The sequence below is a fragment of the Dendropsophus ebraccatus genome, chromosome 5, assembly GCF_027789765.1.
Source record: "Dendropsophus ebraccatus isolate aDenEbr1 chromosome 5, aDenEbr1.pat, whole genome shotgun sequence".
NCBI lineage: Eukaryota > Metazoa > Chordata > Amphibia > Anura > Hylidae > Dendropsophus > Dendropsophus ebraccatus.
This window is the reverse complement of record NC_091458.1, coordinates 8,872,563-8,887,345: the sequence shown is the minus strand read 5'-3', so window position 1 is coordinate 8,887,345 and position 14,783 is coordinate 8,872,563. Positions and strand designations below refer to the sequence as shown.

The 14,783-nt window shown below is 49.3% G+C and overlaps 1 protein-coding gene across 2 annotated transcripts in view; it reads right to left on the bottom strand.

Moving 5' to 3' along the window:
- Positions 1-14,783, bottom strand: part of LOC138792251 (NACHT, LRR and PYD domains-containing protein 3-like) — a 123,561-nt gene that overhangs the window by 56,239 nt on the left and 52,539 nt on the right. For both annotated transcript variants that reach the window (XM_069969456.1, XM_069969457.1), the window contains one exon: positions 7,972-9,667. In XM_069969456.1, the coding sequence (XP_069825557.1) occupies positions 7,972-9,667 (1,696 nt within the window). The remainder of the gene's footprint in view (positions 1-7,971; positions 9,668-14,783) is intronic.

Genomic DNA, 14,783 nt, shown 5'->3' with positions numbered 1-14,783 from the left:
CTGAGTGAGGAGCTCCGGGCTACACAGCTACATAAGCGGCCATTAACCCGCTCTGCGACAGCTATTTGGCTCTCACATATGGAGCAGAGGTACCGGGGGACCCCGAGAACAACCTCCACCCACGCCAGACCTGTTACCCGCCTGCACTCGTCCACCCCGTACCTCACCCACGGCGCGGGCGCATCTGAGCCCCGGCGGCCTGACACGTGGCGGACGTCCCTGAAGCTCCCCTGCAGCCCACAGCGTGACCCGGCCTGCTCCTGGAACCGGATCTCTCCTGGCTCGTCGCAGAGTCCATCGGAGGTGAGGAGGGGAGACCCGATCAGCCCGGCAGACGAGACAGAGGGTGAGCACCCACGTGGAGCGCGGCCATCTTGCGCGCACGTCGGCAGGATACAGCCTGCAGCTGGGCCTCTTCCTTCCTCCCCTGCTACCCCCTGCAGTAATCAGGGAACGTTAAGCACAGGCCTGGGTCCCGCAGGAGACGGCAGCCACCGCTATACCTCTGCATCCCCCATACAGCAGACCTTGCAGTGTGCCGACCCCATCACCTTAAAGGGGCAGCAGCGAATATCGCAATATATGATGGCCACCACACAGAAAACGCAGCGGGGGGATAAAAATAAGAAAGGAGGTCAGACCCAAACCACTAAGAATAATGCTGGCCCATCCCGCTCTGATGCCTCGTCTAGATCAGATTGGCGTACAGCGGACTCGGACTCTGAAACTTCTATTATGGGCAATATGTCCCAGCAGGGGGTCCAGGACTTATTGTCTCAGCTCCCTACTAAACAGGACTTTAAGTCCCTGATTACTGAGGTGAAAGAGACTTTTATAGAGCGGAACTTGCAGAGGTGAGAAAGGACCTACATCATATTTCTCAACGTGTAGACTCTCTGGAAGATGACCATGATTCTACCAGGGATTATATTGGCAAATTGAGATCCACTGTTTGCACCCAGGCCCATACCCTGGATGATATGCAACGCCACATTGAAGACCTAGACAATAGAGGGAGGTGCAATAATATACGAAAAAGAGGCCTACCCGAAGCGACACATGATGACGATCTCGTCAGTACACTAGAAGGTCTCTTTAATTCTATTCTAGGTGACCCACCCACCAACAAGATTAAGTTCGATAGGGCGCACAGAGCTCTCAGGCCCAAACCGACATCAGGTGCGCCCAGGGATGTTATCTGCTGCCTGCATGACCACACGGTTAAAGAGGCCATCATGACTAAAGCTCGCTCTCTACGTGATCTAGATTTCGATGGTGCATCCCTTCAACTCTTTCCTGACTTATCCTGGATAACTCTACAGAAACGCCGCTTCTTGCGCCCTTTGCTCGCAATGTTGAGGGATTATGACGCCTCATACAGATGGAACTTTCCCTTTGCACTTTCTGCTCGCCGGAATGGACGCTCTGCTGTCCTGCGAAATCTGTCAGACCTCCCCAAGTTCTGCGACACCCTGGACATCCCAATTCCTAAAATAACAGAATGGACTATTGCCCCCCCTCCTCCATCACCGCCGCCGGTGTGGCAAACCCAGCGGCAAAAAAGAAGGCGCCCACGATCCGCTGAATATAACTCCCCCCCCCCCCCCCCCGTGCTAGACATGGATCCCCCTCATGAGTAGAGACATGACTGTGGGCCTCGTGTCCTCCTTGCCTCTCAACATTTTGGCCCCTTCTGGGCTACTGTAACATGGCCTACTTTTTCGACAATTGATACTTCCATAGCTGTGTTGCTCGGTTCCTTATATGTTCTGTGCTTGGTCTGCTGTTGACCCGGTTGGTGCTTCCGACTTCCCCCCAATAGGGGCATCATACTTCAACCTTTGGGTTGTTTATTTTTGTGTGTGATAGTTTACTGGCTAATCTGTTTGCCCCTTTCTCCTGATCTGATGCGTCAGGACGGTGAGCCATGTGCTCCTACAACTGTCTGTCTTTGGTGTTTTTGTCTTGTTTGTCTGTGTTTTCCCTCCCCTCCCTTCCTCTCCCCTTTTTTCCCCTATCTCTAGGGGTCCTTTGGCTGTTATACTGTGTCCATATATGGGTGAGGATGGTCCGTCCCTGTCCACGAGCTGTCTGATCTGGGTGAGTTGTTATTTTGCTGGTCCGCGTCCTATACTCCCTCCCAATGGCTAGGATAGTGACTCTAAACGTAAAGGGCCTTAACTCCAATATCAAACGTCGTTTGGCCCTAAGGGAATTGCGCAATTTAAAGGCCGATGTGGCTTTCTTACAGGAAACACATTTTGATGACACCGCGACTTTCTCATTTGCCCAACATTCTTATCCCATAGCTATCGCTGCCTCCAGGGGCTCTAAAACTGCTGGTGTAGCCATTCTTTTCTCTTGCTCCTTCCCCTTTCAGGTTTCTTCTTCATTCTCAGAACCAGGCGGGAGGTATGTTATAGTGGAGGGCACACTACACAGTAAATCTCTAATTTTTTGTAATGTCTATGCCCCAAATAGGACCCAGATTCCCTTCCTCCGTAGGGTTTTTAACAGGTTGGCAAAATACCCCCTGGCCCCCAGGGTCATAGGAGGGGACTTTAATTTAACCTTTTCAGACCTGCTAGACAGGCACTCAGTAGATAACAGAGCTGTCCCCGCAGATCAAACCAGACTTTCCACTGAATTCCGCAAACTTATCCGAAAGCATAACCTATATGACCTCTGGAGGCTGGACCACCCTACGGAGAGGGAATATACATTTTACTCCCACCCACATCGCTTACATTCTAGGATTGACTATTTCTTTGGCAATATTCCCACTGTCAGACTCTTGCTAAGGGCATATATAGACCCTATCTCTTGGTCGGATCACAGGCCGGTGGTGATGTGTTTGAAAAGCTTAATGACCCCAATACGCCAATGTCATTGGCGCTTAAATGAAACCCTACTGAAGTACCCGCTTTCCCATGATTCGATCAAGGCCAGTATTACCTCATATTTCCTGGAAAATGGGGGCTCTGTGGACTCTGAAGCCATCCTGTGGGAAGCTCATAAAGCAGTGGTCAGAGGGCAATGTATCGCTCTGAGCTCCCGTCATAAACGAGACTCCCAGATGGCCTTTCTGGCTGCCAAGCGAAAAATTCAGACTTTGGAGCAATCCCTAGCCGACTGTTCGTCTCTGGTGAAGCTGCGGCGACTGGTGGCTGCGAGATCACGGTTGAAAGAGCTATCATTAATGAAAGTCAAGAAGCTGCTTCTCTATTCCAGGCAGCGCTTTTATGAAAAGGGTAATAAGGCCCATACTCTTCTGGCTCGCAAGCTGAATGATCAAACAGCCTCCTAGTCCCCCCAGGTCCTCAGGGATTCTACGGGCGTTTTGCGATATTATCCTGCTGATATCTCCTCACTATTCCTCCAATTCTACTCTAAGTTGTATTCGCTACCATCCACCCTTCCCTCCGATCCTGAGGCCCGTTCCTGCCGGATTAACGAATTTTTATCAGAGTGTCAGCTCCCCTCTTTACCAATCAATGCTATAGATGAGTTAAACGCACCCATTAGCATGGAGGAGCTGTCAGAAACACTTAAATCTCTTCCATCGGGCCGGGCACCAGGACCGGATGGTTTTACTTATCTTTATTATAAAACCTTCTCTGCGGACCTGTCCCCCAGATTGCTATCACTTTTTAATTATTTTCTCCAAGGGGAAGCTATACCTTCCTCCTTGTCCCATTCATTTGTAACCCTTATCCCTAAGCCCGGTAAGGACCACACGGATTGTTCCAATTATAGGCCAATCTCCCTTCTGAACCCTGATTTTAAAATTTTCACCAAAATATTGGCCACTAGACTCGGTTATTGGCTACCCTCCCTCGTGAATGCGGATCAGGTGGGGTTTGTGCCCGGCAGACAGGGTGGAGACAATACCAGACGGGCTATTGATATTATCGATGCAGTCAACCAGCAGTCAGAGAGGGCAGTGCTTCTTAGTCTAGATGCAGAAAAGCCCTTTGATCGCCTTGGCTGGCCGTGTATGTTTGAGACCCTAAAACGCTTTGGTCTTAGGGGACCCTTTCTGACTGCAATTGAGGCATTGTATTCAAACCCTACTGCGGCTATTAAATTCCCCCATATGTTGTCTGGGACCTTTTCAATCTTGAACGGCACCCGCCAGGGATGCCCGTTGTTGCCCCTACTATTTGTTCTGTGCATCGAGCCCCTGGCGGCGGCGGTTCGCAATTGCCCCTATATACGTGGAGTGTCGGTGAGAGGCAAAGAATTCAAAATCGTGCTCGTTGCCGATGATATCCTCCTCACCCTGTCTGACCCCGCCACGACCCTCCCTGTCTTGCGCCATCTTCTCACTAGATTTGGAGTCCTATCAGGCTATAAAGTCAACACCACTAAATCAGAGGCCATGCCCTTGAATCTCCCCGATCACCTGGTCGCCCATCTGCGCTCGGTATTTAAATTTAAATGGACAACATCTTCCCTTAAATATTTAGGTATCCGACTGACACCCTCCTACTCTGCTCTGTACTCAGCTTACTTCCCCACCCTATTTAGGGACATTAGAACCCTCCTCTCTAAGTGGACCTCTCACTTTATATCTCTCCTGGGTAGGGTTGCCTCGGTGAAAATGACCATATTACCCAAATTGCTTTACTATTTTGAACCCCTTCCTGTGAGAGTACCTCTCTCAGAGCTCAGGGCCCTCCAGAGGGATATTTTTAAATTTATTTGGGCATCAAAACGACACCGCATACCTAAGTCGGTGATGATGAGTAGTAAGACTCAAGGCGGGCTGGCGGTTCCAAACATACTTCATTATTACTGGGCGACTCACCTACGACAGATTCTTGCCTGGTCGAAGTACTTGGCTTACAAAAAGTGGGTGGAAATTGAGAAGATTTGGCTTGCCCCATTTCACCCTAACTCTTTTTTGTGGCACCCATCCCCCCCTTCCTCCGCACATCTCAGCCTACTGGGGCCCATTCGCTTTACCCTGCATATCTGGTCTTCCTGCTATTCTAAATTTGGGCTCATATCTAAAGCCTCCCCTCTACACTCCTTTCTTCTTTTCCCTAACTTTCCACCAGGTTTACAGTCCCAACCTGTTAAGCTGTGGGGTTCGAAAAAGCTTTTCCAATTCGCTGACATTGTGGACCCACTTACTCGCACTCTCCTTCCATTTGACAGACTTGTGGACGGGGCGGATTTACCGTCTTCAGAGGGGTTCACTTATTTGCAGATACGACACTTTATGATGTCTCGCCTGGGAACCCTCACGGTGGCCAAACCCTCGGCTTATGAGCAACTGGTGAGGTGTAATACCTCCACTGCTGGATTAATTTCAGATATTTATAGTATTCTCAATTCCCCTGTGGGGGATTCCCAGGTTATTCACGCATATATGTCCCGTTGGGAAACGTGGTTGGGTAGGCAGCTTCCACGAGAATGCTGGAGTGTAATCTGGGAAAGGGCAGCAAAGTCTTCTATATGTACCACATATAAAGAATCGCACTATAAATTGATGATGTTCTGGTATCATACACCAGAACTGCTCAATAGGTTGAATGCTTCTATCTCCCCGATGTGCTGGAGGTGCCTCAGTGCAATTGGGTCACTTTTCCATATCTTCTGGGAATGTCCTCTTATTGAGCAGTTCTGGAGGGAGGTCTGCAGTATGGCCACTACAATCTTCCACATAGAGATTCACAAAGACCCTGCTGTGTGTTTGCTTAATCTCTTCCCCAAAACTTTACGGAAGAAACAGTCCAAATTATTACTAACTATTTTGACTGCTGCTAAATCTCTGGTTGCGAGGGGATGGAAACAGGTCTCGCCCCCCTCTATGAACTGTCTTATTGCCAGAATGCAGGAACTGCGATCCCTGGAAAAACTGACTGCCTCTTTAAATAATAAGATAGAAATGTTTGACTCAGTTTGGGCCCCATGGGACTCTCACTTTCCCTCTCTTACGATTGCCGATGGACAACCCTAATAGTCTACTTCACCCCTTACCCCTTCCCTTATATGTATCCCCTGTCTTGTGTTTTATCATTGTGTATGGTTGATGTACTTTATTTTGGGGCGGATTACCATGTTGGACCCGCCCGTTGTTGGCTACTACTGATGTAAGATCTTCCAGCCATGTTTCGGCCCTGGTATTTCTATAACTTTGCAGAAACTACATATCTTCCAATTGTTACAGTTTATTGTTACAACTGTTCTGTACATGCACTACCTTTCTGGGCTGAGGTGAAAGCCTTACCGTGTGTGCTTTTGTGTTTTACGATATAATGTCAAAATCTTTAATAAAAATTACAGTTATAAAAAAAAAAAAAAAAAAGAAAACTCGTCATGAGATGAAAAAGTCATATATATATATATATATATATATATATATATATATATATATATATATATATATATATAACCAGGTGAATGAGCCCAAAAGGAAAGAATGCTATGGAGCTTGCAATGTGGTGACAGGTTTTGTGGGTTTTTGTCAGGAAGATAGTTTCTATTGTGCCAAAGTGGTAATAGTTATAAAAACCTATATTTGGTATCGCCTTAACCTTAGTGGCCAAGAGAATAAATTTATTAAGTTATTTTTACTGTACACTGAATAGTGTGAGTTTAACCCCTTAGTGACCGCCGATACGGCTTTGGGCTCTATTCTGCTGCCATCAGCTTTTCATGGTGATGGCACAGAATAGTGCAGCCGCGCCGGTGAGGCCAGTAGCCCCCTCCTCTCAGCTACCAAAGGGTAGCTGAGGGGTTGGGGCAGAGTGTGGGTGCCGCCCCGGCCGGAACAGTATAACGGCGGCTGCTGGTAATGGGCATTCCTGGCACCACTGCACGCTTTCATGAATACATGAAAGATGAATACATGTCCCCTCACCCCCCCCCCCCCGGCCTTGTCACTAACACTCCTCGGGCGCCCATCTGCTCCAAGATGGCCGCCGTCATCAGTGTAAACAGACTCTGTTCTAATCACAAACCAGCATACCCAGACAACCCACCTCCCCCCACCCCCACAGTGCCATGGTGGTGGTAGGGGTCTAACTTTTGGGAGATGCCTTCTTTTCAGGGGGATGCCTTATTTTAAGGGAAACAAGTGTATAGAAAAAGGAGCTGCTGCACCTCACACCTATGGCTGACACTAATGCCACTCAGCTACATTTAAAAACCAGCCAGGATGTTGGTATATAATTTAATTAAACCATATTGCCCCATGTACCATGTGCCGGTCTCCTGGTTCACATGGGTCCCTACGCTAACTCCACACTGTGTCGGTCAGGGACCGCTAACCCTGCAAAGCATGCTCAAACAGGGAAGGGAGGCCATGGAATGGCCCTGCAACCCCAATGTCATATGACCAAACCCAAAGTGCCCCCCCAAAAAAACTGTTGTCACCACCGTCGGAGAAAGCTGCTGCCAAACACCACAAGTGTGAATATGCTCTTGTACTCACCATTACTGCTGCAGATATAATGGGAAAGATAGGAGGTACTGGTGGCAGCTTTCTCCGCCGGTGGTGCCAACTGGGTTCTGGGGGGGCACTTTGGGTTTGGTCCTATGACATTGGGGTTGCAGGGCCATTCCATGGCCTCCCTTTCCTTTGCGGGGTTAGCGGTCGCTGACCGACACAGTGTGGAGTTAGTGTAGGGACCCATGTGAACCAGGAGACCGACACGTGGTACATGGGGCAATATGGTTTGATCAAATTATGTACCAACATCCTGGCGGTGGTTTTTAAATGTAGCCGAGTGGCATTAGTGTCAGCCATAGGTGTGATGTGCATCAGCTCCTTTCTCTCCATGTGGTATATATATATATATATATATATATATATAATCTTCAGTCTACTCCTCAGCCCTCCACCTGTTACACTCAGTGTGAACGGGCCCTAACAGGCATAAAGTATAAGAACAATAAATGTATCGGATATTTGTCAGAACATTAATATCACAGAAATATAACATAGAATTAGTCATTTACCTCAGATCCTGCAGGTTATGTAAAGCTGGTGCAAGTCTCTCTAATCCTTCAGGGTCTAATGAACATCTAGATAGATTGAGTTCTTCTATATTTCTGTAGGTTTCCATGATGAATGATAACACTGTGCAGTCTAGGGCTGACATGGTAACTCTAGAAAGGTCTAATCTTCTGTATGATTGTAATGTTTTCTGCACTAGAGGTTTATTCCGGGATTCATACAGATAGTAGAATGTCCTAAGGAGATGTCGCTTCTTGTCACTTTCCCCCAGCCTCTGTTCTTCTAGAATGAAGTTCTTCAGCCAAGTGATGACATCTCTGGAGGCCTGAGCTGCTTGTGTGTCCAGGTATCCAGTTAGCATTGACCTGGTGGAGGCGTCTGATAGACCACACAGGAAACGGAGGAACATCTCACCACGTCCATCACGATAGGATTTGGCTCTATTTAGTGATTTCTGTAACTTCTCAGGAGAATAATCAGCATAATGCACCAAGGCAGAGAAGAATTCCTGAACAGTGAGATGTAAGAAGGAATAGGTCACAGGTTCCCCCGATTCCATCAGAAAACTTGATAAGAGCTTTGACTTATTGTCCACATGGAAAGAACCCAGATCTCGATCATCAAATATAATCATGTGATTCATGACTCCATGTTCTGCCATCCATCCGATGGACTGCAGGACCTTCTGAGCGTCACTTTTCTCCAGGCTGTGATTGGTCAGGATGTTGGCGACAAATATGGCAAAGAGCTGGGTGACTGTTTTGGGTAATAATGATGGCGGCTGATCACTACTTGTTGTCTGGAAGCTCCTGGATAACACTGTACAGATGATCCAGCAGTAGGACGGGAGGTAACAGAACGTGTACAATGTGTCATTCTGCTTCACATAAGTAAAAGCCTTTTTTGCCAGTTCAGGGTCAGAGAAGAAATTTTCAAAATACGTCCGTCGTTCTTCTGGAAAAAACCCGGTGATCTCTACTATTCGCAGGAAAACCTTACAATCAATTGATGCCAGTCTGGTGGGACGACTGGTCATCAGAATAGAACAACCATTAAGAAGGGACTTTCTCGCCAAACTAACCACAATCTGACCACAATGTACGCGCTCTCTAGGATTAGAGCACAAGTGACCGGATGTGAAATTCATTGTATGATTGCTTTCATCTAATCCATCAAATATGAAGAGAAGTTTCTCTGGATCTTGTAAGATGTTCTCAATCTGCGGCTCCAGATATGGGTATTGTTGGAGGATCATGGTCTCCAGACTAACCTCATCCAGTCTGTTCAGCTCCCGGAATTTGAAGAAGAAGACAAAAGAGAATCTTTGATAGAGATCGCCCCTCACCCAGTCATAGACAAACTTCTGCATCAGCGTGGTCTTCCCTACACCCGGCACTCCGCTAACCATTTCTATATGTGGCACAAGTCTGGATTGGTGACACCAGCGGAACATTTTGTTTGGGGAAACGCGCTGTAATTTATTTTGAGCTTCCTTTAAATATTTCTCATGTTTTACCCCGGTCTCTATGAGCTCATTCTCAGAGCGTTCCCTAAACTGATCAATGGAGACAATGACGAGGTTCACATAACGTGTATATAATGGGAAGTTTTCCTCTTCCAGGTTACATCTTGGAGGTTTGTTCTCTGTAAGTTTCTCAGTCTTTTCATATAAATGTTTCTTATGACTGTTCTGGACATCTGTAGAGAATAGGAAGAGAAAGTTCAAATATAAGATGGTGAAACATTACAGAATATATTGTCCTGCACTTTATTCATAGAAACACAGATGGAATCTGCTCCATGACTTAGGGATAGCTTAACTGCGCTTGCCCCTACACCACCCCCTCCCCATTAAAGAGACGACACATTGATGTGGTGCAAAGGCCACAGCGGACCAATTTTATTAACAAATATATAACAACAAGGTATGTAAACCTTTTTTTTTATGCAGTATAAATAACCTTAACCAACATGGTCAGCAATATTACACATAAATTCCTGAGCTAGTTAAACCCAGTGGAAAAAGAATGGGAAGGACCCTGTTCTTTTCCACCTTCCCATAATCGACAAGGACTTCAACTTACCCTTGGTTGCGGGCACCTAACCCAAGGACACCACATGTTGAAGTCATAACACTCCCCTGTGACATTGGCCACAGGATATATCCAAGAGCCAGGTACCGCCCCAGCCTTCCAAATACTGTTCTCCAATTTTAAAACTAACCGTAACCTTATAAACAATTCTACAGGGTCTCCTCCAATTCCCCTACCCAAGGCGACTAAGCGTGATACCTTACGCGTGGTCGTCCCTCCACAACCTAAGGGCCCGCTCCACCCCATCCTTAAGCCTCAAGGTCCACAGATCCCAACCCAAAGTGTTCAAGTGAACGCCATCGGACCTCAAAAACGCATCAGTAGGAACCTCTAAGTCGGGATAGCACACCACCAAACCGCCGTTCCTGGCCACAAAACGACCCACCGTCTTTTATTTTAGCGGGGGCCCTGTTCAACCCCCTCAGTGACCTCCCGTGATTCCATGTTTTCCTGGCCACAATGTCCGACCATACAATGATTATGCCAGGATATGCGCACGCCCAGGTCATTGCCCCCGGCATGCACGACGAGGACATCAGGTGCCCTATCCATGTTTACATAAAAGTGAACCAAGGGCAACAACCTTGACTACAACAAACCCCTCTGCCCCAACCACTTGATCTGGGCTTCCCCTCTGGAAAACCCGAGCTGACGCTCTGCCGGCTGCACATCCGCTCTCAAGCCTCCCCAATGGACATACGAGTGGCCCACGATCCATATCAGACATGGGGCGGCATCTGAAAAAAACAAACAAAGACACAACATCACACTACAAGCTCCCCAAAAAACCTACCCAACCCCAAAGAAAACAATTACAACTGAGGCCTCACATAACTCCGGAACCGCTCCGACTCCCAACGCCCTATTTTCCGGATGCCATCAGGCCCCAAACCCCAACGAGCAGCCTCTGTAGCTGCCCCAATCCGGAACAAGTGAGAACTATACTCAGATGCACGCTCCCCCACTGTCGACAAAGACTTGCGAAAGACCTGAATGAATTGGAATCTAGACAAAAACTGCCCATCCAATCTACACTCCAACAACCCTTCACGGACACTCACATCAGACGTCTGCTCGGAGAAACCAATTCAGAAATCCTTAAAGCCCCAAAAAAGGGAAGAGAAAAAGTCAGGAGGAACAAACTAAGCTCATATAAAGACACACAAATTCCCCTCAACCCATCACCCAACTTTAACAACAAATGAAAATACACCGGCCTATGGGTATCCCTACGCCGAACCCCCCTCCTATATCCCTTCAAGACCTGCATAACCAAAAAGGACTTAGTAAAATCGTGAATCCCCCGCAACTTAAACAAAAAAAACAAAGCAGAAATGCGCTGAGCCATACCAGAAGGGGACACCCCCAAACCAAAAGACCTACCCACATAGTACAGGACATACTCATCCCAACCACCCTGCTCTCCTTCCTGCGGCAACTCACTAAACACTGTTTCCCACTCACGCCACCACCGAGCATAAGCCGACCATGTACCTTGCGACACTGACCGCTGCACAAGACCCAGTGCCACCTCTACACCCACAGCCACAGCTTCTCTGGACACAGAACCCCCGACCTCCTCTGCTTATGGAGCCAGCTCCCTGAACCGATGCCACTAAAAAAGAGAGAGTCAGCCAAAGCATTACGAACACCCGGGACACACACAGCCATAAAATGAGCATTCACCTCTAAACCCCGCAGAACCAGTTTTCTCAACAACCACACTACTGGCGGGGACCTCGCTGTCTGCCCATTTATGGCCTGAACCACCCCCAGATTATCACAGAAAAACCGCACCCGCTTATTGTCCAGAAGCTCACCCCAAATCACCGTTGCCACAACGATAGGAAACAGCTCCAGTAAAGCCAAAATCCCCACTAACCCCGACTCATGCCACACAGGAGGCCACGCCTCCGCACATCACCGCCTTTGCAGAAACGCCCCAAAACCATGACCCCCCCGAGGCATCCGTAAAGAGCTCCAGATCAACATTAGACACAACACTGTCCATAACCATCGACCGGCCATTGTAATTAACTAAAAATTCCCCCCAAACCTTCAAATCTTCCCGCAATTCAGTTGAAATCCACATAATGATGAGGCGACCGCGCTTCAGCCGTGGAAGCAGCCAACCATCTGCAAAAAACCCGGCCCATCGGAATGATTCGACAGACAAAGTTCAAACACCCTATCAATGACTGCAACTCGCGCAACCGAAGCTTCCTACACCGGATAGCTGATCCCACAGCTATCCGCAGTTCCTCCAACTTGTCCTCGGGCAGCTGACATTCGATTCTGTCCGTATTAATCACAATTCCCAAAAACTTAACCACAGTAGCCGACCCCTCAGTCTTCTCCGGGGCCAGAGGCACCAAAATTGACAACAAATCCGTTCTATCGTCCGCAGCAAAGCAGCACACACCCGCGCCCCCCCTGGGCCCAAAAACAAGAAATCATCCAAGTAATGCAACCGCCCACTCCAGAAAGGAACTAAACAATTCAGAATAAGAACAAGAAATTGCGCATCCCATTGGCAAGCACTTATCCACAAAATAGTGCCCCTGCCACTTACATCCGAACAACTGTAAACTCTCTGGGTGTTTTGGCAACAAGCGAAAGGCAGCCTCAATGTCCGTCTTCGCCAACAAATAACCCCTCCCATATTTCCTAACCCACTCCACAGCCACATGAAAAGATGTATAGGAAACCGCGCACAAGTCCGGTGCAATCCCGTCATTAACAGGACCGCCCGCCGGAAATGACAAGTGGTGGATAAGTCTTAATTTACCCTGTTCCCTCTTTGGGACCAACCCCAACGGGGATATGCGCAAACCAGAAACAGGGGAGGACACAAACGGGCCAGCCATCTCTAACCCCCTAACCCCACCTCCTTCATCAACTTCTCTGTAACCAGCTCCGGAGGACCCAAGGCCGAGGAGAGGTTGTGCACATCCCCGGCGTGGGGCCAAGTGAACAAGGAATTTTAAAGCCTGCAGTGAAACCGTCCCGCAGTGCTCTGGCAGCGGCCCTATTTGGATAACGGTCGAGAAATGCCCCCATCCTTTCCACACTCACCGGAGTCCCCCCTCTTCTGTTCAGCCTCTCCCCCTTTTCCCCTCTTAAAACATCGGACAAGACCATGCTTGAATGGACAATCCGCACCAAACTTGCATGAGCCTTCGTTAAATTGCCAGCAGCACCCTTTACCAAATCCAGCTGAACGCCCTGCCGCTGACCCTGTACCGCCGGCTGACTCCCTTCGGCGCAAATTGTTCATTGTAGCGCAACCAGGCATTCCCCCCATAAACCCGGTACGCCTCGCCAATGGAGTCTAAATAACAAAATGCGGAGCAGTTCTCCGGCGCACTCCCAGCAACCACCCAACCACTGGCTGCACCCCAGGCCCCGTCCACACTGTCGCAGGCGCAACGCCCCCACCCCCCATGTTGGTGAAGAAGGTGGCAGACTCACCCAGCCTCGCTGAATAGGAACAACCATCGGCCGTTTTTCCACTGCGTCCAGGCACCGACACTGCAGACCGGATCCCCTCAGCTGACAAGCCCAGGTCCTACCAGAGCACACCCGCTGGCAATGTAGATGACGGGGCCCCTGCGCCGCCGTCCTCCGAATCCCCTGTAGCAGCGCTGGAGGCGGGACTCAAGCCCTCACCCCCGTACACGGGATCCTGGCGCCGCCGGGCGCGGCTCCTCCTCTCAGGCCGCCGAACCTCCCGTCCACTGGAGGCCACAGCGTCACCCCCACCTCCCTGTCGGCATGCTCCACCCACTCCACCACTCTTACCAGGCGCCGGCAAAGGGGGTGGGGAAGGCGAGCTCCACTCTCACCGCCTCTGCCCACGCCGAGCTCTCCTGCTGCCTGGCACATCAGCAAGCAGGGAGGCCGCATCTTCCTTCCCAAGATGGCGCTGACCAGGGGCGGGTGAACAGGAAGGACGGACCCCCGGGGCCTCCGCTCCCACCTGCACATGGCGATTCCTACCAGACCTCCGGGCCGCAGGGCGGGGATCGACCTGGGCGACGGGGGCCGGAGGGTCCCTGACGGGGCTGCGCCGGGACCACCTCCTCTTCCACCGGAGCCACAGGGGGAGGGGGAACCCCCTGCAGTAGCTGCTGCTGCTGAAGCCAGCCTGGCCCGTGGACCAAAGCTGCTTCCCGAACTTGCTGCAATATCGCCTCCAAGTCAGCCATGAGGTAAGGCACGCTTAGCACAGACCAAACTTCTCTCCGTGCTGCTCCGCTTGGTCTGACTCCCCTAGGGCCGCCCACACCATAGCAACCTCCCCACCTCCGGTTACCCTTCTCAACCAATCACCGAAAGCCTCACTCCTCCCCTAACACGCACACTACACGTGCTTGCCATCTCCCCTAGTCATGGGCTCCCTGCGCTATGTTGCACATCGCACATCTCAGTAAATCTCTACAATAAGATACGGCAGCAGATATGGAACAGTTCTAAGGAGACGGGTTTCTTCTAGAAGATATGAACAGGACACAATCATCTGATCCATATTATAAAGCATCTCGCTGACATTCACCAATAGGAATGAGATTTCAACGTTTTTTTAATTTATTAGTATCTTTAGGCAGGGCAGTTTCTAGGTCATTTTGGCAACAGGGCGAATCTTGATAAAAAGGGCCTTTTATCAAAATTTGGGTTACTAGGAAGATACCGTTCTACTCAATACAAAAACATAATGGTGA